At 41.9% G+C, this 27,493-nt stretch overlaps 1 protein-coding gene across 4 annotated transcripts in view; it reads right to left on the bottom strand.

Annotated features, from left to right (window-relative positions):
* UNC79 (unc-79 subunit of NALCN channel complex) overlaps positions 1-27,493 on the bottom strand; it is a 189,973-nt gene that overhangs the window by 150,838 nt on the left and 11,642 nt on the right. For 3 of the 4 annotated variants that reach the window (XM_090034994.1, XM_090034993.1, XM_090034995.1), the window contains exons 3-13: positions 25,427-25,731; positions 23,019-23,189; positions 19,797-19,889; positions 18,093-18,148; positions 17,352-17,481; positions 16,174-16,238; positions 12,682-12,770; positions 11,522-11,565; positions 8,288-8,316; positions 7,056-7,285; positions 6,554-6,725 (exon numbers count right to left, since the gene is read on the bottom strand). In XM_090034994.1, the coding sequence (XP_089891120.1) occupies positions 6,554-6,725; positions 7,056-7,285; positions 8,288-8,316; positions 11,522-11,565; positions 12,682-12,770; positions 16,174-16,238; positions 17,352-17,481; positions 18,093-18,148; positions 19,797-19,889; positions 23,019-23,189; positions 25,427-25,731 (1,384 nt within the window). Of the gene's footprint in view, positions 1-6,553; positions 6,726-7,055; positions 7,286-8,287; positions 8,317-11,521; positions 11,566-12,681; positions 12,771-16,173; positions 16,239-17,351; positions 17,482-18,092; positions 18,149-19,796; positions 19,890-23,018; positions 23,190-25,426; positions 25,732-27,493 lie in introns of those variants that run through there. The other variant, XM_090034996.1, reaches the window with a different exon arrangement.

Genomic DNA, 27,493 nt, shown 5'->3' with positions numbered 1-27,493 from the left:
CCCTGCCTGCCCCCCCACATTCACTTCCTCCTAGCAGAAGCTCCATCCCAGCACCAGGACATGGGTCCAGCTGCAGCTGTCCTACCTGCTGTTTTGTGGCTCTGAGCAGTGCCAGACCTTACTGTTCTGCTCCCTGTGCCTGTGCCCAGGCCCCAGCGATCCCCATACTGTTCCTGGGAAGCCTTTGACTGGGGCTCATTTGAGCCCTCCCAGGCCAGCCTCCCCCTGCACAGGCTGCTCTAGGGAGGCAGGGGGGCTCCAAGACCAGCTCTGGTGGCCCCTCCTACCCAGAGCACTCCCATACCCCCGTCTCTCTCTCTCTCTCTCTCTCTCTCTCTCATACACACACACACACACACACACACACACCTGCTACCACCCCGGCCCATCACATACACCCATAAACCCTGTTGCCACCTCAATCCCCCCCACCCATCACCCAACCCTGTTGCCACCTCCACCCATCCCTCCAGCTCATCATACCCCCAAGTGGTTCCTGGGGCCTGGAACTCCCCAAGGTTGGAGATGCATGCCCCAGCACCAGTGTGGGTACAGGGCAGGGCCGCAGTGTGGCAGTTGCTCATGCATCTGCATCTCCCACCAGCAGGTCCCATCCTGTCTGGTGCCTGGGCAAGCAGGGTGTGAGATTTGTGGGTGGCATGTAGGGTTTGCAGGGGGGGTGGAGGGGGTGGGGGAGTGCGTGTGGGATTTGTGGGGGACTTGTGGGGGTCCATGGGGGATTTGTGGGTGCTGGGTTTGTGAGTGGGTATGTAGCAGGGTGGGTTTTATAACGCACGGAGGCAAGAGACGACTGGGTCTGATGGCACACAATTCCTGCCTGCAATGCTGGGAGCCCCAGGTGGTGGCAGGAGCCAGCCCTGTCCTGCCTGAAGGTGCACACCAGCAGGTCAGGCCAGCTCCATGCGCCACATGTAGCCCCTGGGTCTCAGGCGCTGCTGCTGCTGCTGCTGCTGCTGCCACCAGAGGGGACAGATGGATGGGCAACCTACCTCTCCCATGCTGTCCCCCCCACCCTTACACATTCCCTTCAAGCACGGGACACATTTTTTAGTTCGTGGCATGCCTCCTGCAGCTTCTCAAACTGCTTTGAGACACCGCTACCGGCATGTGCTCACTTGTGTGGATACAGCCAGAGAGAAGCAGAAACAACACTAGTTTTCTTCTCAGACCACTGCATGCTTACAGCAAGGCTGGAAAAAGGGAAATACATGCAGAAAGGGAAAGGAATCTGGGAGCTAGACACCAAACTACTAGAAAAAAGAACACCTAAGAAGAGTATGAAAAATGGTGCATAAGATAGAAATCACTAAAAAAAACTGTGCATAGGAGAAACAGCACTAAAAAAAGTCCTTTGAAACAGTAAGAGACTGGTAGGCATGGGTAAAAGAGCGCACAAAGGACTACGTTGTAAGAGTAGGAAAAGAATAAGCAAAAAAGAAAGGTGAGCTGCAACAGAAACTGCAAAGACTACACCAACAAAGTGAAAGAAGAAATCAAGGAAACAAAAGGAGAATTGGAACAATGTTTTAAATAGCAAGGACAGAAAAAGTGTTTCTGGCACAAGCACAATGGGAGGAGAAAAAGCAAAAGTGGACAGTGTACCTCACCAAGATCAAAAGAGGAGGGAAACAGGGACAATGGCACCTCCAGAATGAGAAAAGAGAAGGACAACATCAAAAGCTATAATGTGAATAGTGAAAGATTTCTACCAGGAACTATACAGACAGAGAGGTAGAGCCAGAGGCCAGAAAGATCTGTCTGGAAGGTCTGCAAAAGAAGCTAACAGAAGAAAACCAACACCACCTGGAAGAAGACTGGAAGGTTTTAAAAAAGGGAATTTTTGAAGGAAAAGATGGACTACAAAAAGAATTCTTTGTAACTTTCTGGGACCAACTGGGACCAGACCTGATAGAAATCTAAAATGAGAGAAGGAGAAAGAAGACCCCTGAAAAGCGTGAAAGAAGGAAGAGTAATCCTGATTTTTAAGAAAGGAGACAAAACCCAGATAAGAAACTGGAGACTAATAACGTCGTTAAACTTTGACTACAAGCTCCTAGTCAAAGTAATAGCAAACAGACTAAAAGAAGTAATTGGGAAAATGCTAGAAGATCAAGTATGCACTGTCCCCAGGAGGAGGATTACGAGACCATGATACAACTAAGAGATGCCATGCAATACTGCAAAGAAACCTAAATGTGGCAATATTAAACACAGACCTGGAGAAAGCCTTTGATAGTGTCAACCAAGAATTCCTATGGCAACCACTGGGAAAGCTGGGGATCCCTGTAGGATTCCTAAACTGAGTGAAGATGCTGTATGCAGGTACAAAAAGCCAAGTCTTAATAAATGGACACCTGATGGAGCCAGTAGAAGTGAAATATGGGATGAAGCAGGGGTGCCCCCTGTCTCCATTACTCTTCATCTGTGCAATAGAATAGCTAGTAGAGTGAATACAGAATGATGCCAATGTGGTAGGCCTTCAAATATTGGGAGGAAGCAGAAATCAGACCAAGTGCCTCACATACATGGTTGACATAAATGTGGCATGTAGGGACCAAGGGTCCATCAGGGAAGCAATAAAGCATGTTCAGCTTTACAAGAAAGCAGCAGAGGCAAAATTCAACATTGCAAATAGTACTGGTATGGGACATGGGCAGATAAGAGACATATCAGAGATATGTGTCAAGGTGGTAAAAGAAGGGATACAGGTACTAGGAGTACATTTAAATGCTGAACTTAAAGGGAAGGAGGCATGGCAGAAAACTACTGTGAGGGTGAAGCAAAAGTTGGGATTCTGGAGTGGGCAAAAGCTGACCCTAGAGGGAAAAGTGAAGCTCCTAAAAGCCATGACCTTGCCATAATTTTATATACAGGATTAGTGTTCCTCCCGTGTGGAGCACAGCCTGTGCAATACAGAGAAGCGTGTGTGTACTTCTGGGGGTCACAACAGGAGAGCTTGGCATGGGACATTTTATAAATTCAGAAGATACAGGGGGAGAAAAACTCAGATGTGTTTTTGTTTATAACAGCCACTTACTTAAACCTGTGCTGTAATTGGTGGTCAGAGCAGAGTCCAAAGCAGCATGCTTTGTCAGGAAGGAAGACTATGGAGGACATGGGGGAAACTGGAGACTGCCTGTCCACACAGCCATGGGCATGGCAACCCCCTAAATGATATCCAGTAACAGAAGCTTTCCAGAACCAATATAATTTACAGCAGATATAACTGGAGGAAATGAAAGACAATTGCAAGATCCAACAAAAGCAGCATGCATGAGATAGAACTGCTCTGACTGGGAAGCTCTCCGCAGAGAAAGTAGACACTATCTGTCTACTTAGCACTATCTGTCTACTTTCTCTGAAGTGTGAAAAAGACTTTTTAAAAGAGTAACAAGAACTAAGCTGGATACTGGCACACAGAATACTACCAGTTTGTGAGCTGCAACATTGCTGGCAGCTCTGCTAGACTGCAACGTGCCAAAGGGATATGTGTACCAGGAAAGAAATGCATGAGCACTTGCTGTGGGAATGTGCTTTTACACAAAGGGTGTGGGGGAAGTGTAGAGCAATTATACCTTCTAACAAGTACCAAGCTGACAGCTGAAGTAGTGCAATGGGGAGATATGCCAAAAGCAGAACAAAATTGAGCGTGCACAAGACAGAAGGTGGTAATTTGTTTTAAAAATGCCTTGTGGACTGTATGGAACTTGCTGGTCTTCATAAAGGTGGAGTGGTCTGTCAAACAGCTTAAAGCTAGGTCTATACAGGGTGAAAATATACCTCTGTAGGGAACACGAAGAGAGAGGGGAGGAAGAAGTGCACAGTCTGGGAGAAAGAGAAATGGGTCCTGATGTTTGTGGATAGAACCTAAGGAAAGAAAGATGTAAAAAAAAGAGTTGCATGGGAAACTGAGTTGTATAAATAAAGGGGATGAGGATGGGGAAAGGTTCATGTACTGATAAGATGTAAAAGGTGGAATACCTAAAAGAAATAAGAGAGTAAGTTGGAGAAGATTTTGTGTTTCCAGGAACAGGATGCATTTTTAACTATGCTTTTTGAAGGGGAGGGGAGGGGAAAGGAAAAAGAGCTAGATTGAATCTGGATATTTTTCTTAATTTAAGAAAAAAATAGTTTGTTCTATTTATAGGTAGGTGGGAAAGTGCTGCTCAAAAGAGTGTTTATGGCATACTTGTGCTAAAACTTGCAGTAGTTTAAAAAAAAAAGATAATGTGCATCAATCCTGGATATACTAAGTCTATGGGTACCATATGGAAATTACTACAGCCATGTTTAATTTCAAGGTTATTGCTTTCAAATATCCTACTCAGTGGGTACGTCTACACGAGATACTTAAATTCACATTAGCATAGTTTACTGTAAAGTAAGCATGTGTATCTACATAAGGATCTCCCAGCACTGGCCCCGCAGTCACGGAGCCAGCGCTAGGAGATAAGGGTCTCCAAGCACCGGCCCTACAGTCTTGGAGCTGGCGCTGGGACCTGCCTCCTGATAGGGGCTGGACGGCCTGTTCCCCACCCAGCTCCACAAATGCAGAGCTGAATGGGGAACAAGTTCCCCAGCCTCTTGGCCAGCAGGGAGCTCCCAGCACCAGCTCTGCAACTGAGGGGCTGCTGCTTGGAGATGCTTATATCCCAACCTGAACTCCGTGGTCATGGGGCCATTTCTGGGAGATGCTTATCTCCCGCTTGAGCCCCATGGTTATGGGGCTCAGGCTGGGAAATAAGGGTGTCCCAGCCCAAGCCCCATGACTGCAAAATTTGGGGTGGGAGATTAGGGTCTCCCAGCCTGAGCCCCAAGACTACAGAACTCGGGCTGGGATATAAGTATCCCAGCAGCGACCCCGCAGTCATGGAGCCAGTGCTAGTAGCCCCCTGCTGGTGGGGGCTTGGGGCTTGTTCCCCACCCAGCTCTGCAAGCAGGAAGCTGGAAGGGGAACTAGCTCCCCAGCCTGTTCTCCCCACCTGAGCTCCATGCTCACGGAGCTGGGCAGAGAACAAGCTCCCCAGCCGCCAACCTGCATGCCCAGGTAAAAACAATGTTTCCTTGCCCTGGCAGCAGGGAGCTTCCAGCCTCTGCTCCCTGATCACAATCGCAGAGCAGGGGCTGGGAACAGGCTGAGAACAAGTTCCCCAGCCCTCACTGAATGGGAACAGTTCCCCACGCAGCCTGGAGCTGGATGGAACTTGCCTCTGTCCCATTTTGGGCGGTCCCCAGCTAGCTCTGGCTGCACATGCATACTTCCCCACACAACTTGGGGCTGGCTTGGAACTGTCCTAGTCAGGGGCAGGTCCCAGCCCCATGCTCTGACCAGGTGATCGAGGCATGGGTCTTGGAAAGCGCTACAGGGGTGGGATAAGTCCCACCCTCTGCTCTGATCTACTGGTGGGGGCAGCTAGTGACCTAGCTGCTTGCAGCCCCACTGGCAGATGGGAGCAGGGGGCTGGAACCTGACCCTCCCCTGCAGCTGTTTCCAAGCCCCATGCCTCTTACTGGGGAGCCAGGGCCAGAAGCTCCCTGCTGCTAGGGCAGGGGGACATTGTCCCTGCCCCAGCAGCAGATAGCCCCCAGAGCCTGAGCTGTCTCCTAGCCCAGTGCTCCCTGTCTTCCCTTAGGCTAGCACCCAGGTGGAGCCTGGAGCTCACCCCAGTGATGGCAGAAATTCATTGCAGGGCCACTAGGACCTGGGAGAAAAATTATCTCCCTAATCCCCGCAAGTGTAAACACCTGCCCAAAGTGACACTGCTATGGCACCTTTAGGAAGTACTAAAGCATGGCACACTATGGGCCATTATTGTGCTGTGCACATGCTACACAGGTAGATTTTGCTGCTACATCGTCGTAATGGAGTGGTATACTCAGGGAGTCCACCACTATGGCAATGTAGCTGGTGATCACATGTAGACACACATGATCATTATGGGGACGTAGCTCACCACTTTGTCTCTGTAGGGCAACGTGTAGATATGCCCTTACTTTTCAGTAGCTTATTGCACAATAAATCTAAGCTAGAGTAAGTGCATGTGTTAATGTGCCCACCTCTGTGTGCTTAGGGAGAGCAGGGTCTGACAGTAAGGAGAAGGGGAAGGGGCTTCCAAGGGAAAAAGTTGGGAGGAAGCAGAGAGCAAAAGGGCTACCTGACCCCCCAGATATATTTTCCTTGATGTAGCAGTGAGAGGGGAATGAATTGAAGGCAACCCTCCAATAATTAGATTCTATGCCTGGAAAATGTTAACAAATTTATAAATTTTCTATATATAGAATCTAATTATTGGCAGGTTATCTTATCATCAGAGTCATCTGCTATTCATGTAAATACAGTATTTTAAGCTCTGATGGGACTACTGCTTACAGTTAAATGCATGCTCAGTTGCCTTCCTGGAGTGAGGCCCAAAACCCTCTCAGCAAAGCTTATTATATGAAGGCCTGCTGGCAGAACAGTGTTGGCCAAACCCTAAAAGGAGAGGAGAGAAGGGAGGAGAGAAGGAAACAGAGAACATCCAGGAACTCTTACTAAGAACCAGATTCCAAACTGGCTCAGAAGCCGCTGGTCATGCTTGTCATCATCTTTGTTATCAAAGTCAGTGTTGTCCAAGGAATGATGGGAAGAGGAGAGGCCCATTTGTCTCCTGCGGTTGAGTTCATACTCCCTCTGCTCAGCATGGAACTCTGCTTCTTTCAGCAAGCTGTAAGACAAGATGAACACAGCTCATGATTCAGCTTTCCTGTGCTAGGTCAGTAGCAGATCAGCAATTAATGGAAGCTTAAAGCACTAGATTTCATTCAACTCTGTGTGTTGAATAAAATCCCAGCTCTTCTGCCACTCAGACACATGTACACACCTCTCAGCAAAGTCCCTGGGCTAGATTTTGACCTCAGTGACACCAGCAGCACTTCAGTGAAGTCACTTGTTGAAGCTAAAATCAGAATATGTCCCTGTGTCTCACACAGGTTCACATGAGGATGTGCATGAGGATTAGCATCTGCCCATTCTTGCCTTGTAAACGGTACACTACCTGATCACAGCTTCCACAGTACAAACTAGTTCCTCAGCCCCACATTCCCGGGTATTGATAGGGGGAGGCGAAGTCTGGTAAAGATGGGTCTCTGCTGCTGCACCAACTTCGCTGCTGTGATGGTTCGAATGACACCTTTTGCAGTAGCGCACTGGCCTGTTGCCATGGCGGCCACAACAGCCTGCTGAAAAGCAGGTGACGACAGCTCTTCTCACATGTGAGCTACAGTTCTGAAAGCAGCAGATTTCATTAAACCATAAATTTCTGCAAATGGAACTGCAGACAAAAATAAAGTCAGCACAACAGAGACAACTAAAATGTTTGCATGTTTCATAATTCACCAGAGATGAGCCCAAAACAGTGAACAAAGGTATGTATCACTGAATTTTTAAAAAGATGGATTTAGGCTTAGACTCGAACACCCTGGCTAGTCTAAACCTGTATCTCCACCAACAAGCCCAACTTTTCCACTTGGGCCCATCTCTATACTTAACAACAGCAGCCTCTGAATTTTAGCTCTCCTCTACTATATTTATATCCCAGCCCACCCACACACTGATTCAGAACACCTGCTATGCCTCTCGTGACAGCTTGATTCTTAGAAATAAACTAGAAATACAAAAAAAAGAGGAAGTCATTTGCCTTATATGTTAAAAGTTTAATAGTTTGTCTCTACAAGTTCTCTTTGCCCCAGCTGTACTCTGGAATTGAAGAAAGCTTCACATAACCAGATCAGGTCCTCTGCTACTGTAAGTCAATTGAGCTTTGGTGACTTCAGAGGATCAGCACCAATTTATGCCAGCTGGACAGCATTTTTTTCAAATAACCTAAGCTTTACTTAGGGAAAACTGTACTCATTATAATGAGGGTATTGCTGAAGTAAAAACTGACTAATGCAGGACCTCAGTGTAGCAGAGGCCAGAAAAAAAAACAAGTTTGGATTTAAAATAAATCTTTCCTACATCTTTCTTTATACATAATATTAGACAGACAACTGAGTTCAACTGCACATTTATTATTTTAATGGAAATACCTAGAAATCAAGTGAGATATCAGGAATTTGAGCAGAAAAAAATGTCCTTGCTAAATTACTTTAATTTATCCTTAACAAATGTGATAATGGATACATAACAAAACACTCTGGATGGCAAAAATGTATCACAAGGAAATGGAATGAAGTTACGCACAAAAACACCAATTCATGCCCCATCATACAAATGTCTTCATCTTACCTTCTTCTGACATATAGCAGAAATTTCAGCTGTAAGGGGAAGGTATACAAAATATCAACACAGTAGGATCATGCTTTTCTCTTTCTTTGGCAACCATGACAAAAATGGGTTTGATAAAAAGAAAGCAAGTCTCCAGGGACAGATTCTTTCTCCAGCTTTCTGAAAGGTTTCCCAAAATGTGTCTGAATTCAGCGTGTTGAAGTCAATTGTATCTAAGCCAATCCTACAGGCAAAAACTCCCAGAGAAGTCAATGGGAATTTGGCAAGCCTAAGGACCAAAGCCAGCTCCCATAATCTACTCACCACTGTTCTTCATGTTTATAGTCATTCTCTATCCTAATACGATTTAAATTAATGTCTGTTTCTCATCACCAGCAACCTTTAATGAATATCAGGGTGAAACAGCTGATATGCTGAAGGCGCAGGAGCATCTAAATGTGAGCCACAGGTGATTCTCTTTCAACAGACACATGTCCCAGAATGCAGTGCTTCAGCACCAATGCTAGGTTGGTTGGAACAAGTTAGGACCTGGTAAACTGAGGTCCATAGAGCACAGTTATATGGCTAAGAAACAGGACTTATTAACCTGGATGCAGCACTGTGCTAATACATCTGTACTGCCTCCATTTCTGGATCTTCTATGTGCAGAGCTAGCTCAGGTATCTCTCTGCATGGTGCTGCCTTCCCGTGCAGACTCCACACAAGCTAAAGCATTCACAGTCAGTTCATGTAGCTCTGTGCAGCACTGCATTGTACCATGTAGAAATACCAATCATGTGCCTGATCCACATTTCCAGATTCAAGGATGGATGCAATCAGCTCTGTCTTAATTCATTTTTATGTAAGGCCCTTGACACCTAGTACAATTTACCTGTACTGCTCTTAATGTGGCAAGACTAGACGACCTCTGCAGCCTTCCAGTCCTATGATTCTGAGTCTAAGATTTTCAGATACAGAGTGAAAGAAAGGCACCGACAAGGACAAGGTCCTGGGACTTAAGGATTTGCAGAGTCTGCAGAACAGAAGCACAGGAACTGAGGAAGTTCTATGTCCTGACCTTGTCAGGGTTGTTTAGACAAAAGGCAGCCAGTTTCATAGAATCATAGAAGTAGGGTCAGAAGGAACCCTGTAGATCTTCAAGTCCGACCCCCAGCCTGGGCAGGAGAAATTTAATCAATGAAGCCAATTAACACAAGTTATTCAGCAAGCAATGGCTGTGACTGGCTATGTGATGGCAAACTGGGTTTCTCTTATTGACCAGAGTACTGTCCAATAATAAATAGTTGATGCCTCCTGCCTATGGGTACTTGGAGTCTGAACTGTTCCCTGTCTGTTCCTGTCCTTTTGGACTGTAATATACTTAGTTTATTCAAAGCCTGTCTGTTTACATTATTACATCATTATTTTTTAATTAGGACCTGCTGTTCGTTGTACCCTCCCCTACCATGTATGTCTTCCCTGCAGTGTGTTCTGCTTGGGAAACATGTGTTACAGTGCCTTGGATCTTGGATATAGAGACCTCGCAAAATGAACAATAAAAAATAATCCTTAGTATTGGGAGGGTGGACAACCTCTAGGGCTCTCAAACATTTTCATAATATGGAACTATTTCACTGATCGCTCTTTCCTTGTTCCCAAACATACAATCTCCTTCTAGCAACTCCAAAAGTTGCTTATACAGAAAACTTAATTCAGGCACTTAATACAGTTTTATCTGTTTTAGCTTGATTTAGCCACTGTGAAAATAGAGGAGGGGCTAGCATTGTGCATAACCAGCCCTCTTTCTGTGAACTAGTAGCAAAGGCACCAGGGAATAGCAGTGGTCCACAGACCATATTTGGAGGATCCGGGGAGTGGGGATCAAAGTCAGATTATAGTATAACTTTGTAGCTTCTGAATGTAAGCATGGGACTGGGAGGTCCTTGTCCCTGCTGCTGCAGGTGGAAATAAAATTCAAAACGTGTTTAAGTGACAAAAATTGCAGTTAGTTGCTATGTAAGTGCTGTGTAAAGTGAAATAGGATTTACCCCTTAATGCTTTTTAGACTAAATAGTCATTGGGTAAAACACAGAAATAATGCACCCAGATCACCCCTTCCTCCCAAGTGTGTGCCTTCACCACTAGGCTTCTTCTTGCTTTCTCGCCTTGTGGCCCAAGGACTCCTACATTCTTGACTGCAGCTTCAACAGGAAGGGTGGAAGGTGCTTGCCCCCATACCTCATTTATTCTATTTCCTGGTATTTAGAGCACTTAGGTAGGTGGAAGAAGTTGATTTGCATCCTGCCAGGCTAGGAGAGACCCAAGAACCCCTGTTTCCCATTTCCCAGGCAAGTGCTCTAGGAGGTAGGCTGCTATACAGAAGATGGTGCTGCCACTGGGCACCTTCCATCAGGAGCTGGTTCCATGCTCCAGAATCAAACTTAAAGGAAATAATATACTGCCCAGAGTCAGTTGCCAAGTTCAAGAGGGGCAAAAGTTCAGGCACAGCCCTGTATTTACTGTTTCCTGTTGGTACCCCCATCAGTGTCCAGACTCAACTTGCCATTTAGAGGCACCTAGCTTTCCCCACTGATTATATACAAAGCCTAGTTTCTTTGAATGCTCTTGGTACCAGACATCTACTAATTTTCAGTCAAGGCTAAGCCTGATGTGGAAGCACATGAAAGACCAATCTGGATATCTGGATTTTGCCTCATAAGACCTAACAGACTGGGAAACTAGGAACATCCTCACTTTAATCCTGGTTTGGTGGGGATTATTTTGTGGTTTTGAGTAAGTTAGTTAATATTTTTAGGCTAGATTTTCAGATGTGTCCTGAGCCAGGTTTCCAGAAGAAATCATCTCTCCCTTCAGTCCAAGAGCAGAAGCTCAGCTTTTTTGGAAATCAAGGCCCACCTAAGGATGTTCAGCTCTTGAAATCTTTCCTGGGGTGTCTGTTGTCTCACATATAAAGAGCCACATGATATTCCTTAGTTGCCTCACATTTGGTATAAAGGACCTACTAATTAAGTCCTTTAGGTCATGTGAAGGACCTACTAATTAGGTCCTTCACCTTACTTTGAAGATGTTAAGTCACACTTTAAGTGCAAACTATTATTAATTTCTAGGATTCTGTGTAGTTTTCTTTAATGTATAACACAGTATTTCAAATAACACAAAACAGAGAAAATATGAATATACTAATGACTGTGCTTCGTATTATTTTGGGTTATCCACCCTTAAAGAGAGTCTTACCTTGTGGCAGAAGAACATCAATCAACCACTGTTCACTGTGATCCCTAAAAATATGCAAATATATCATTAATCCCTTTTTTATTTACTTTTGAGCAAATGAAATAGTGATCTAAATGCCTGTGATGGGCAGCTCTGTTGTTCTAAAATAGATTTTCTTTAAACAACACAAGAAATAGCAGGCTGCTTTCTATCAACTGTTTTTCTTTTGACTTATTTATTAAACGTTACTGTTGTGCTCATTTCAGTCCATCATGTGCCTGCCTTTCAAATATTACTTTGAAGGTGTTAATTTAGTAAATGAACATGCAGTATGTTCTCTTTGCCCTAAGACCAAAAAATGATAATGAAGAGTGTTAGATAAGCATGGAGGAAAAAACCCAAAAGTACCTGCACCATATTCTGTATATCTATTCAGAAGCCAGGGCTTCTATTAAATCTAATTACTTTCCCTAGCAGCTTTAAATTAAGGATGACTTCAAAACCAAGGTGGCTTCTGTGAAATTTAATTGCTTTCCCTTGCAGCTGGAGTGATGCAGAAGTGTCTGGTAAATAAGGGCCAAAAATAAATATGTACATCTTCTAAACTAAGCTAACGTCATTCATTTGTGCTAATAATTGGAAGATCCCTTGAGAACTGGTAGATTTTGTAAATTAATGAGTTTCCAAACAAGTAATTTAAAAAAAGGGAGGAGAACTCATTTCAGGATGTCCTTCTTTCATGTATTTGACAAATCTGGGTGAGCCTTAATTTACTGGAGAATATTTTCCATAAAAGTAATGATGTCTCAGTAAGAGTGGACCTTATATCTTGCTTTTAATACCAAGTAAGAAGTGGAGAGAAAGACTGTTTTGTGTACAAAAGGATTAGTGGGGTTCCACAACTGGAAGCAATTCATCCCATAATATCAAATCATTCACAAATCTTACCTTCAGGACTCACTACTGTGCCAACTCAAAATAAATATTCTCCACTTGAAATCAGAGCTGACACTTATTCAGAGATGGCATCTTACCCCCAACTGGTTCCAATGACTTCAAAAGGATTGTTTGTGGAAGGGTCTCAGGTAACAGAAGGGAGGGTTTTATAATCCAATGCTGTGTATTCATTCCATGTAGCTGTTTTTAATTGACTAGTTAGGATCTGCCTTCAGTTTACCCACCCTGCAATCCTCTGGCTGCATTCTTCACAAAGGTACAGTGGGGGAGGTTTATCACCCAGAGCCACAGACAAGGAAGGGTCAATACACATCTGAAACATATAGAAAGACAAAAGGGAGTCACTTCTCCATGATCATGCTCTGTTTCATAACAACACATGGTATCTGTGATGCTATGGCAGGGGTGGTCACCCTGCAGCACTCATTCCACAGGTGGAACAGGCAGCTCAGATAGGCCAGGGAGCAGAAGGCAGAGCAGCAGATCAAGCAGGGGAAGGCATCAGAGTGGCACTCAGGGAGGGTGCCATGCTTTATCTGTGGCACGTCTGCCAAAAGGGTTGGGCTCTCCCTGTACTACAGGGTATTATGTACTCTCAACATGCTTTGACTTCAGTGATTATTGAGGGCATTAGTCATCTTGCAGCAAGCACTCAGCACTGATCAATATTAGGTCCCAAATGACTAGCAAGGAGAGTCACCAAACAATCTACACAAGGACAGCGAGATGTCTGTTTCCTGAGTTCTCACTGTGACTGGGCCCATGGGAGTGATCTACACTCAGTAACACAGGCATGTTTTACCTTACATTGCTATTGCTAAGCACACAGTTGTTACATGCCATAGGTTTTTTCCCTAAGACATGGGTTTACATACAGGAGAATTTGCCCCAGTTTTTTAGGTCAAGGCCATGTAAAATTCTGGACCTCAGTGGTGTCCGTAGTAACATATCCATACATTCCTTGTATCTTCCTTCCGATCATCAGAGTTGTTAACTATACGTATAAAATATGTATGGTAACAGAGATAGAGCCAAGGACCTTCGTCTCCCAACATGCAGTTCTCTCCTCAGCTAAAAGAGAAACCCCACTGTCTTGCACCAGAGGCAAAGCTTGTGGATTAGCCACTAGAGGGAGATCTGACCACACACACTTGAGCACATGCATAATTAAGTTCTGTAATTAGAAATAGGACTATAGTATGGAGACACTGTAATGTCTCTTCTGAGCATTAACTGATTACATTTAAATAGTTTCTTGGTCTTCCCAAGAACTTCATCTCATCTCCCCTGAGACAAATGTTTTATTTTTCCTTGGATGTTAATCTCATCTCTGTTCACAGAGGTTATATGCCTGTGTTTAAGGGTGTCTGTACGCCTCACTCACTGTGCCAGGTAGTACCTGGAGCATCTGCTCCACACAGACTACATCCGAAACAGAAACAGCATAGCCGTATTTACATGGGGCAGCACCTGGTCTAATGAGCTCTGCAGAGCGACCAAGCCAGTTCTCAGCACTAAAATAAGCAGGGTCCTGTTCCTGGGCACATGGAGAAGCACAAGCAGTTCCAGCCCAGCGCTGACAGCTACAGTATGAGGTACATAAGGAAGAACAGGCCTCAATTCTCCATATCAACAAAGTTTGGCAACAGAAATTTCCAGAACCTCTGCTCTCCTCACTGAGTGGCCAGAGCCTGAATTTGGTGAGTTTCAGGACATAAAACTATCCTTGCTTGTTCTCTTTCTCTGGGGAAGGAAAGTGATAATTGGGGATGATTAGCAAGGTTTTGAGTAGGAACATGGTATGCTGGACAGGGAATATTGTTAGGAGCTACGAGTGTGAGCATCTTTTTCTATTAGAGGCTGCTGGAATACTTTGCCAAGAAGGAAAATCTATTAACTGTCCTTTTTATTAATTTAATTGTTTTAATATCTGTACAATGGTTGGGTCTAATAGTTCTTCAGTAGACATTGGGCATCAGCCTGGGATTCAGGAGAACCACAACTGCTGGCTGCTGCATGGGGCTGGGATTTCCTCCCCCAACTCTCGTCCCTGTTGCAGTGTCAGAGATTTTTTTTTAAGCCTGGGAGACACCGGGTGTTGGCTGCAGCTGAGGCTGGGGATTTTGCCGTGAGTGCACTACTGCTCCTGCTGAGACTTAAAACGGGAGGTTCCTGCCTCGAGGTTCTTGGCCCTCTGCTCACAGTCACACCGATTGCTGTATTTGGGGTCAGGAAGGAATTTTACACCATGAACAGGCTGGTTTTTCCCTTCCTCTGTAGCAGGGGGTGTGGCCCTCTTCTTGGGATCTCCTGAGCTTATATTAACAACATTTACAGCAGCAGGACATTGGGTGTTATGCCTGACCTGTGGCAGGTTAGGGTGTTAAGTCTTGTGTTGTGCCAGGCTTGACTGTAGTTTTGCTAAGAGGTTAGACAATGGATTTGTATAGGATGGTTTGGATAGGGATAATCCTGCCTGAGGCAGGGGGTTGGACTAGATGACATATGGAGGTCCCTTCCTACTTCTCTATGATTCTATCATTTAACAGGAGTTAGGGTAGGCTTACACAGAGATGGGTAATTGCCAGAAACTCCTGTACCAAGTTCAGGCACTGGTTATATAAAAGCACTGCTTACTAACATCCACATGGGATAGGAGGCAAAATGTGGCTCAAGTGGGCAAACCTAGATTCATAGTTTGTAAGACTTCATGGATTGTAAGGGGCTGGAAGGGACCTTGCAAAATCATTGGGTCCAGCCCCCCTGCACTAGACAGGAAGAGAACTGGGGTCATGTGACCCCAGCAAGGTGACCATCCAATCTCCTCTTGAAGATTTCCAGGGTAGGTGATTGCACCACCTCTGGAGGGAGTTTACTCCACAGTCTGGACACCCTGACTTTGAAGAAGTGTTTCCTAGTGTTAAGACTAAAACAATCTTCCAGGAGTTTGTGACCATACTCCTGGTTTTCCCCAAGGGTGCCCTGGTGAACAGTTGTTTGCCAACCCCTTAATGTTTTCCCCTGATATAGCAGTAAGACGCTACCAAGTCCTCTCTCAGCCTTCTCTTTTTCCCAAGTCCCAAGTCCCTCAGCTTTTCCTATATGGCTTGCCTTGCAAGTTTCTGATCATATGGGTGGCTCTTCTCTGGACTCTCTCAAGCTTTTCCATGTCTTTGTTGAAGTGCAGTGCCCAGAACTGGACACAGTACTCCAGCTGCGGTCTCACCAATGCTGAGTAAAGTGAAAGAATCACTTCCTTGGTTTTGCTTGAGATGCATTGGTGCATGCCAGAGTATTATTTGCCCTTCTGGGGACAGCATCACACTTACAGCTCATGTTCATACTATGATCTATTATTACCCCTAGGTCCCTTTCAGTCATGACACTAGTCAGTTTGGCACCACTGAGCCTGTAAGTATGTTGGGCTTTGTTCATCCCCAGATGGAGCACTTTACACTTCTCAATGTTGAACTTCATCTGGTTTCAATCCGCCAAACTTGCCAGCCTGTCTAGGTTCACATGTATCTGCAACCTGTTTTCAAGTGTGACCATGCTCCCCCATAACTAGGTGTCATCTTCGAACCTAGCCAGTGAGCTCTTCACCCCCACATCCAAACTATTGATAAAGACATTGAAAAGCACTGGACCAAGCACAGACCCCTGTGGGACACCACTGGCCACTTCTTGACACTAAGGCCTTGTGGAAATGACAGTACCTTTACGGCTGGTTTGTTAATAGCATTATGGCATTCAATGTGCTGGCAGTGAATGGGATTCCATGCTGCAAGACCAAAATACAATTGATTAACAAACAAACAAACAAACAAATGATGTTCACATCTATTATTTAAGTTAGTTCCTAAAGGCTCCAACCAGAATTGGGGCCCTACTGTACTAAGTGCTGTACAAGCAAAAAGGAAGACACAACCCTTTCCCTAAGAAGCATCAGCAGCATGATCAACACTATATAATGATGCAGGGATCCTGGTTTTCTCTGATTTAAAAAAAATCCCCAATTTTCAGTTAAAAAAGTAACCCTAAATCTACATTTTTCCATGATTTAAATGACATGCCTATATATATGTGGTGTTTCATTTAAATCATAGAAAAATGTGGATTTGGGGTTACCTTTTTAACTGAAAATTGGGGATTTTTTTTTAACTCAGAGAAAATCAAGATCCCTGAAGATATATATATATGGAAGAAGTAAGACACACTCATCCCAAGACTGTTCACCCCTTCACTTGCTTCCCACCCCAGAAGAGAACTGCAGAAAAGGGTGAGACTTCTGTCTGTAAAACACATTGTAAACCACATTTGTTTCCTGAGCTTAGCCTAAGTGAGCGGCACAAATTAAAATATAATAATGTAGTGAACAAAACTCATAGGCTATTATATACATAGACTAGCAATCAACATCATGGGCTATTATACACATAGACTAGCAGTATGCAAGCCAGAATTATGCAAAATCAATAACAACCTGACCCAAATAAAATGGACAGGGGACTATGTAAAGGGAGGGGCAATATGCTAATACCAGAGATGAAGTCAAGTGGGATAGTTTGGAGCCAGCCACAAGTTCCAATTTCAAAGGCCCCAACATCAACATTGTAATCTTGTTGCAAAGAAGACAAATCTCTTTCTGGCATACACTAACAGGAGTTTCCATGTGTAAGACAGGGGACATGATCTGTTCATTCTGATTAGTGCTAGTGAAGCCTCAGTTGAAATCCTATGTCCAGTTTTGGGCAGCACACTTTGTAAAAGAAGTGAGAATGGCCAGAGGAGAGCCTCAGCAATGTTAAGACTCTTAGAAAGCATAACCTCTGGAGAAAACATAAAGGAATTGGTTTTGTTTTATGGGTTTGGGTTTTTACAGTTATGTACTTACCTGTGTACTGCAATCCTCTGTACTCACTTATTGCCCCAGGTGGTTTTAAGTTGGGCCAGTAGTGAAATAGCATTTGTACAGCTGGAGGTTTTACTTGAGAAGGGCCATATGCTATAACATACAGCAAATCCTAAGGAAAGACATATGCAATCTGATTATAGTCATCTCATAACAGTATACATGTTGAAAATGTACATACATATATTAAATTGCCCAAACTGTATTCCCTGTCTGTCATTAGCTGTCAACTCTCAAGGGCAGATTATATAGGAGACTTTACCGGTGTGTATATAAAGCACTTTAGAGATTTGATCCCAGCTGGGTCCCAGGTTACCACCACCACCCCCATATAATATATAACAACATAAAAAATAAGCCTTCTGTCCAGATAGGGAGTGAAAAGATGGCATTTGAACCAACACTACATCCAGATTAGGTTCAACCCAAGAACACACAAAAACTGCCCTCATTAAAGCTCAGTCCAATATACACTGATAAAATCACTGGTCCTTGTGACATTTCTGCTAACTTGAGCCACATTCAGACAGGATTCGGTAAACGTGCCCCAATCTCTAAGGATGGATCTGTATCAATAAGTTCAGACTTGAGCGCCAGGACTGGGTATCAGCATCTCTCCTTCTGACATCCTGGCTTACAGTAACTCTCATTTTCAAACCACCTACTTTTCATTACTGTATAAACAAAACTGTTCCTGCAAAGCACATTTGATCATGAACTTACTTTCCATACTTCTTGCTTATGTTTCATGAGGCATTCCAGTAACTGGCAATGATACACTGAGAGAGAAAAGACAGGACAGATAGGACACTGAAGTGGAAGCTCAAGGCAAAGAAATGGCTTGTGTTGTACTGAGCTAATTGGGTTTTACTTTCCCTGTAAATTCAATATTTTACATTATATTTAACTGGCTTTTAAAAAGTGATTTATGTGATAATAGATCATTGCCCTGGAATCAGAGAGGAGAAACAACAATCAGAGATTGAATATCAGCAGTTTGCTGAAGAATGTAGGTAAATGTTCAGAATTACTAGTAAAACAAATATTAGGTCACACACTTTGTACAGAGATGGAGGACTTACATTTGCCTATATCTGAGTTTGGGACTATCTATCAGTTTATATAGCATTATGTAAATATACAGGGCCAAGTTCACCTCTCCAATAACTCTGTTGTGATTAGAGCAGGAAAATGGGAATCAAAAGCAAAATATTTCACACAAGATTCCAATTCATATGTGAACTCTGGTGGAGGGGTTTTAAGTAGTAGCCTACTTTTATGCAACATTAATTACTTTCCCTTTGCTCATGCTGGATGGGCGTTTTTCAGAATCTGAACAGCTAAGGACATAAATAGAATGGGAAATAGGCGTGTATTATGAAGACAGTCAACAGCCCTGGGTCAAATGTCTTCACTTGAGAATCATGTAACCTTACTGACTTCACTGGAGTTGCACCAATGTAAGAAAAAGTAGAGTTTGCTGTTGGATACTTAAATACAATTAAATTGAGCATAGCTAGTTTCTGGGTCTGTAAAAAATGGCACTAGTGTCACTTCAATAGTACAGACATCAGTATATGAGACAATAAAACAATTTCCATCTTATATTTGATTATGACATTAGTGGATGTATCTACACATGCACTTTACTGTGGAGTAGACTAATTAGCTTTGCAGTAAAGCATCACCATCTACATGTGTGACACTATTCAGCCACAGTAAACTAATTAACTCCACTGTAAGATAGTACTGTCTGGGACAAGTACTAGCCTACAGTGGAGTACTTATGTACAGTGAAATCCATATGCAGACAGTGACAGGCTGACTGGGGCATGAGGGTGCTACCATGCGGGGGCTGCCTGCTGGCTACCTCCACAGTGAAGCACCTTCATGCCCTAGCCAGCCCCTCTGCAGCACAGTTTGCTGAGGCAGAGCAGCCCTGGGCTAGCAGCCTGGGCCCCAGGGCCCCATGCCAGCTGGGGCTGCTCTGCCCCAGTTCAACATGCTGCTGTCCCAAGTGCACATACAAACACTGCGCCCAGGAGCAATGAACTTCAGCATGAATTTCACTGGAGTTTATGCCTCCATTCTAATTGCATGTGTAGCTGCATCCAGTGTATACTAACTGTTACTAAACAGTGATATTGTAAATCCATTCCTAGCTTAACACCCATTTCCTGATAAGCAGGACTAGTTTAACAGCTACATTGTGCTCCAGTCCTGCTCTTGTGTCTCTATCCTTTATCGGCATAATGACTCTTCATGAGCAGTAAGCTAAGAACTGCCAGTTTTATCCAGAAGAACTATTTTTAATCCCTTTTTAAGCTTATATCCCATCATCTGTACTTTCAGGTGGCTGGGTTTGACATAATATTTTATGACTCATACTTTGAGAGAGTTACAACAGTAGTCCACAGTTATCCATACCAGGGTTCGTTGTGTACTGCATAGCAATCATTAGCATTGAAGATGCAGATAAATTGACATGAGCAGGTACTCCTTCTCTCTTTGAGGATCCCACTTCAAAGAAAGCAAAAAACATTTCTTAGTGTCTATTAAGGAAAATAAGGCAATAACTTCACATGATTTAGATTCTGACTAGTGCAAACAAAATTCTTTGGTATACATGTATGTTTTTTAAAATGAGGAATTAGGATACAGGATGACCTTGATAACCTGAAATAATGGTCCAAAACTAATTAATTAGGCTTTTGCACTTGTCCTGCACTTCGGATGAGATAATCAAATGCACAGGAACAAATAGGGGATTAACTACTTAGGCTGCAGTACTGCAGAAAAAGATTTGGAGGTTACACTGGGCCATAAGCTGAACATGAGTCAACATTTAAGTCAATATTTTGCAATATTCTTAGTACAAAAAAGGCCAACAACACAGCAGGTTGTATTCACAGGACTGTGACTTGCAAGCCAAGGGAAGTGATTCTTCTGCTCTGTTCAGCACTAGTGAAGTCTCACCTTAAGTACTGTGTTCAATTTGAGACACCACACTTCAAAAAAGAGCAGACAAAGTTGAAGAGTCCAGCAGACAACAACAAATATGATTAGATGTCTAGGAAATCTGACACACAGAGAGAAGTGAAAAGAACTGAGATTATATAGTCTCAAAACAAGGAACTGGATTTGATCAAAGTCTTCAAATATCTGGAATATGGTTATAAAGAAGATGGGAAATGAGAAGGCTGCTGTGGAAGCCTAGATGGAATTGATTAAGTATGTTGGCTATTGGTCTATATTAGATTGTTCTCTCAGGTACAAGCATCATGAATTTAAACACTATTTAAACACTGATTTCAAACCAAAACTCCCATTCCTCACTAGTCTGTAGAACTGTGCCAGGACACTGATCTCAATTGTATTTTAAAACACTGGAAACTAGGAATTTAATCCTAATAGGCAACACCTAACTGGACAAGGCAGGAGTTCAAGCTTCTCTGGTTTGTCTACACCAGGGATTCTCAATCAGGATGATGCCAGCTGCTTTGAAGGGTGGTGTGCTGGAACTGCCAGAGGAAAATCAGAACTTCAAGGGAAGATGTGAGGTGATAAGCAGATAAGCTAAGCAGATAAACACAGACTCAGACTTGGCCCTGCCTGAAAGATCCCCTGCCCCCACTTCCCAGCAAGGCCACAAGCACTGTAATATATTAATTAGTTTTTGAAGTTGAGTGCCACTCAACCCACAAAAGTTATGGAAGGGTTCTCAAGTCCAGTGAGGGGTGCCGCGAGACCAAAGAGGTTGAGAACCACTGATCTAAGCAGTGTTGAGAAAGTAGTTATCATCAGGTAGGATTCTGGGAAAGGCTTGTTGGGAAAGTCTTTTTTTGATATTAGGAGGTACTTAAGCCAGTGAGGGTCAATAGCAGAGAGGCTGTGAAATAGTTCACCACTCTACTATAGAGGTTCAGGCCCACAGACTGGAGAACTCACGTAATAAATATAATTAAATCCCCTGAGTGTAGGTGCCACAAGAGTATTACCTCCAATTTATTTACTGTTCTGCTGGAACTAGTCTCTGCCAAGTCAGTATCCCAGTAATTAGGCACTGCTCAAACCAATCCCCAAATTATTGTGGCACAATCTGTTTGTGGGAACTTAGATTGCAAAGTACACACAGCAGCAGTTCTGAATACAGGCTAGCATTGAGAATACAGTCTACACAGAGAAAGTAGCAGGCAATATTAGGAACAAAAGAGAAAGACACACAGACAGTTTATACAGCAATTTAACCAAAGTCATTTGGAAAAAAGGCAATGGGTCAAATATTGCTGTTAGTTTCACAGGTGCAATTTCAACTGAGGTCAATAGCTGATTGAATCCATTTAGTTAAATAGAGAATTTGACCAAATGCATTGTTTGCAGAACTGTTTCAGAGAACTGAGAAAATTTAGCATTTGAAGAGTAGTCTATAAAAGGATCTACATTAGATGCATTTTAATAGATGACAAGATTAAGCACTAAAGGGCATAGTGAAAAATGTTCTTTTCTCCACAATGAAAATAATATATATTCATAAATAAAATAAAAATACTTGCACTTCTATAGGACCTTCCATCCAAGAAGCCAAAAAATCTTAGAAAAAATTATTAATTTAAGCTTCATAATACACAATGGGAATATTACTGTACTCATTTTACAGCTATGGAAACTGAAAAACACAGACTTGCTTAAAGTACCACCACAAAGATCTTCCAGAGCCTGGAATAGTAGAGGACAGACCGACCTCCTGAGGTTCTAGACCACACTTGTTTCCATATACCCCATAGTGTAGAATCAAATGCATATGTCGTTTGTATCATTAAATAAAAGTCCATTGTGCAGAAAAGAGATGAGATTTCTTTCTGTTTCTGGTGTAAATTATTGTTACTACAGTCATTGATCCCCATATCTATGAAACATGAAAAAGATACATAGAAAATTCACGGACATTATTGAAAAGTCATTGAGCATTTATAAGGTATATAAATGAATGCTGGAGATATAGCTGGTCCTTTGGATGGTCCTTAGCCCCGCCTGTAAGGATTTGGGCTTTATACAATAAAATACTTTACAGGATAAACAGCCATCTGTCAGATTCATTCTTGGTGATTACAGCTAGAACAGATTCCACTGGCGTGCATGATTATTTAGTACAAGATAGATAGATAGATAAATAGACAGATAGATAGATAGATCGATCCAAGTTCTGTCAATACTGTAATACTGACAGAAGTCATTCATGTGCGTTCCAAGGCAAAATTTAGTCCCAATGCAAACATTAAACATACTGCCACTGAATCTACATTTTTAAACAATATACTATACATTTGTTTGATTTTCTGGACTCCCACTCTTCCCAGTTGGAGTTCTGTCATTGTTTATATAGCATATTGTCTTAAGATATTTAATTTCACCCTTTAAATGCAAAAGAAAACCAATAACATGGCATAATAAGTAAAGTCAAGAAAAATATACAATTGACTATATTTCCCCTGACAAAAATAGTCACATTGAATTATTTTTGCATGTGCAGCAGGTAGATTAACACCCATTACATTTCCATGGCAAATCAAATATGGATAATTATGATCCAATATTATTATGACAATCTAATCTTCTTTCTGAAATATAATATGAATGAGTTCCACTTACATATAGCCATAGGCAGAAAGGATGTGCTGAGATATTCTATAATATCCTTGTGCAGAAATGGAGGAAAGGTGGCTAAAGTCGAAATCATTGTATAGGGCAAAGTACTCAAAATATCATCATTTAGGAAAGGAAGTAAACATGTGGTTGTGTAAAAAATTGACTGTCCAAGATCTGTCAAATAAAAGGAAATAAACTGAGCATCAGAATATTAGAATAAAAATACAAAAGGACATACTTCTCAGTTTATGAATTGTTTATAAAACTATCATAATAGCTTACATTTAAGTTATGCCAAACTGCCTTTGCAACATAATAGATGGAAAACACACAGGAACAACTTGACCCTCAATTTAAGGACATCTCTCCCAAGGTGGAAAGTTGCAGCTGTTTTAACATCAGACAGCAACAGCTTAAAGGGAAGATGAACAGTATACCCAGTAAAACCAGCACATCTGTCTGGGTGGAGATGTGTATTTAGGGAGGGAGAATGTAAATATCAGAGTTAGAATGTGACCAGTGCTTTGAACTGTTTTTGTAAAAAGGATCTTTAACAGCCAGAGGAAATCAGAACCTCAAATCTAAATATGAAGCCTTGCAATGCCTGAGATGCTGGTCCCATTCTGGCTCAGAGAGAAAAGTGCAACTGCATTTTTCACACAAAGTGGATTAAACCATGGAAACTATTTTCCACAGGAAGTCACTGAGGCCAAGCATTAAAAGGGATTGGATATGTACTGGGATATTCAGAGTATGCAAAATTGTTATATTTAAATAAAACAAGATTGTTGAAAGGAAAATGTGACCTTGTACACCCACATGCAAGCCAATATATCTAAGTCCTAGAAGTCAGAAGAAGACTTATGGATGGGACATATTATCCCACAACCACCTCTGGGTGGTTCTTGCACATTTCTGAAACCCTTGGTGCTGGCAACTGTTAAAGACAGAAGACTAGACTCGATGGACCTTAGGTCTGATCCAGTCTAAAGACTCCTGTGTATCTTAAACAGCAGCTGCTGCAACTCATGGGTATTCACTGCTGATTTGTTAATGACTCACCCTATGACATTCAGCAAGTCACTTAGACAGCCTGTTCCCCAGCTGTGAAATGGGAATAATTATACCCACCTTTGTAAAGCATTGAAAAGTTTACAAATGAAAAATGCTATGTCATGTCTAACAATTATCAATGTATTCCACTGCCGTGCCTTACATGACCTCTATGCAAAGGTCATATCCTGCAGCATACAGCATTCTTCTCCCTGGCAGTAGATGCTCAGCATCTTACACAGCCAGGCCCTAAATCCAACATGGCCCAGCTAATAAAATGTGGCAGGATCAATATACACAATTGCCTAGCTACAAGTATTACAGCATTGTTTTTTTTCCCAAAAGGACTAAAAATATTCTGGTACTGTACATGCCTTTAGAGCTGTTACTAAGCTGGAGAAAGGAATAAATCACAAGTTTTATTGCAAAATTTAATTTATTGTATATATACATCATACCATTTCTTTCTACAACTGTGTTGAAATCGAAACATGAGACTCCATACAAAAATCATTCTAAATTCAAAAGGAAAATCTTTCTTGAAAAATTACATTTGCATATTTACAAGGACTTAGAAGCCTGGGGATCAGTATTCTCTGTCTCAGTGGAAAATTAATACTCGCTGATGTCATGGTGGATATAAGGAGACAGGAAAAACAGGGCTTCTGCTTTTTAGCAAGTATAACCACAGATCACAAAACTCAACACTGGGAGGAATTGACTAACCACAGTAATTAATAGCAACATGTCACTCAGTCACAGAACTTTTGTGATGAATTGATTCAAAGCACTATACAAAAAATCCTTATAAACATTCCAGGGACTTTTCAAACAACTCTTTATTACTGTTGAAATGCCATTAAAATCTAGCAGCAAACCTACACGACATATGATTCAGAGATGGGCCTCACCATACCCCTGGATCCGAACATCTGTGAACATTAGCAGGCTTGAGAGTTCAACCAGAAAGCCAGATGCACTTTTTCAAATAGGCCTTTGAAGGCAAGCAAGCTAAAATCCTTGATCTAGCACTCCCGCCACCCCGCAACCAATTCAAATTCTATAACAGGTTAGGCCCATCTCTGTTCCTTTACTTACAGTCCATCCTAACACACACATCCGTTAACAGTAATAAGTTTCAAAATCCACATTTTACAAATAACCAGATCTACATTATATATACATTCCTTATCCTTTTAAGAGAATCAAAACAAAAACCTGAATCTACATATCCCAGCAGATTCAGGTTCTTAATCCAGGCCATTTTAAGCCCAACTCTATTACTTTATTTACCTACTCACTCAGCAATGCAAAACAATATATTTAAATGTATGATAAGTATTCAAAAACCTGCTTACCATGCTGACCATGTTGTAGCAAGGGAACTAGATCCAGTAGAGTCACCAGTGTCACGTAAAGTCCTTGATAGTCCAATGATGGGTAGTCTGATAACTGAGCATCACGACTTTGCTGGCCACGTTCAGAAGGAGCATCTCGCAGGACGCTGTAAAGGAGGGAGCGAGTAACAGTAGGGTTGATGGAACTGACCTGTGGTCTTAGAGATGGGGTGAGTGGGAATGGCACAGGAAAAAGACACATGGTCATGGGCACTGTCAAATTGGAGGCATCTTGATTCTCCTTCTTCCCTGTGCGGGACAAAATGCTGTTGGGGGGACAAAGAAAAAAAAGAGACAACAAAGACACAAAGAACAGCACATTACATTGAAATGACACTATAAAACAAATAATAAAACACCAGATACACTCCACATAAGATGCAATCTCTACCAATACCAGTGTGTTGGCAAATCTAGCAACCATTCACTTCCATGCTTCAAGAGAGTAAAATTAAAAATTGCCATTTATGGAAATTTCCATTGCATCTCATGTGTTATCTGGTTCATAAGGAGCAAAAATATAAAAATGCATGTTTCAGTGCCCTACCCATGTTTCACAATTAGGCAAAATTTGGGAATTCAAGTGCTTGCTATGAAAAAAATAGCTGTATCAAAATAGTTTGAGATTTTGTTTGGACAAGATTTTGGGAAATATTTTTCAGGAAGATCTTTTGAACCAAGTGACTGAAAACTTGTAAAAAATAGGTGTGGCACTTGCAGAAACATGTTTTAGCAAAGAATAAACATGTGTGTTTGTTAAGATAGTCTTAAAAATCACATGTTTATTGCATCAAAATAATGTCTGTATGTATTATATGATACTGTTTCATGACATTCCGTCAGTATCATTTGAGATAATGAAGTTTAAACAGGCACATGGATTTAGAAATAATATAATATTTCTAAAATGTTAACTAAACTACATTTGGAAAAGCTATAAAATAATATATAGTAGATGGTCTTTAGCATATGTTTGTGAGCTAATGATAATGGTTGTTTATGTGTGCTTTTAATTTTGCCCATGTGTGGGGAGGCACCATTTTCTTTTATGAATACAAACATTCTTTTGGTAAGAATTCACTTTCAAAATCTAAGGGCTAAGCAAGCAAGATCAGTTAGAGAACTGCACATCCAACAGTGTGTCATCATACATTCCTGTGGCTACTTACGGTATTATTCAACAAAACTCACTACAAACTAAAGAAGAGATCATTTAAAAAATAAAAAAGATTTAGTGGGAATCAAAATAGAGGGAAAAATAAACAAGCTTGCTACATTTTTTATAATTGTTGTAAACCAGTTATTCTAATTTTTAAAAATAATTATTATTTTTTTAAAAATAGAATACGTTGCTGCTTAAGCAACAAAGCTGTATTTTGGATATGCAGACAATAGATATGTATTGTGTGGTTAGCTGGTAACCTTTTCATGTTCTTATAAAAGTATAATATGCTTTTTAATATATTTAACCATATACCAACTGGTTTTATGTGTACTGTACCTGTAGGGGAAAAATCTCCAAGGGCTCTCACTATTTGGCTTAATTTTACTCTCATTGAAGTCAGTGTTAAAACTTGTAAAATAGCAGTGTAACGTTAAACTCCATTGGCTTCAATAGAGCAGAGTCAGGTAAATGGTGAGCACTCTTGAAAATCCCATGCACCCAGTAAAGTAATAAGGCCTCAGTCTTACAAACACTGAAGCACACATGTGCCTTTACTCCTTTAGATGTCATTGCAATGGCTCACACAAAAATGTTATACCTGTGCTTATGTGTTTGTAAGATAAGGCCTTTTTTATTTTCCATAGATAATGAATTTGTTTCAGTTACAGGTCTGTGAAAAGATAGCTTCAGTCAGGCCTGTCTGACACTTAAAGTAAGCAGATATATAGATATAGATATAATCTATCCTACAAAAAAGTTAATGACTATTTTTCTTTTTTTATTGTGCCTTATAGGTCTGTCAAATTCTTTTGGTTTCTGTTACCCAATGTCCAGTCTAAGAAAAGTGAAAATAAGACTGTCAT

Source organism: Crocodylus siamensis, chromosome 2 (genome assembly GCF_052110815.1).
Source record: "Crocodylus siamensis isolate JL-2025a chromosome 2, ASM5211081v1, whole genome shotgun sequence".
Taxonomy (NCBI): Eukaryota; Metazoa; Chordata; order Crocodylia; family Crocodylidae; genus Crocodylus; species Crocodylus siamensis.
Note: the sequence above shows the minus strand (reverse complement) of the source record. Positions and strands in the feature narration are given on the sequence as shown.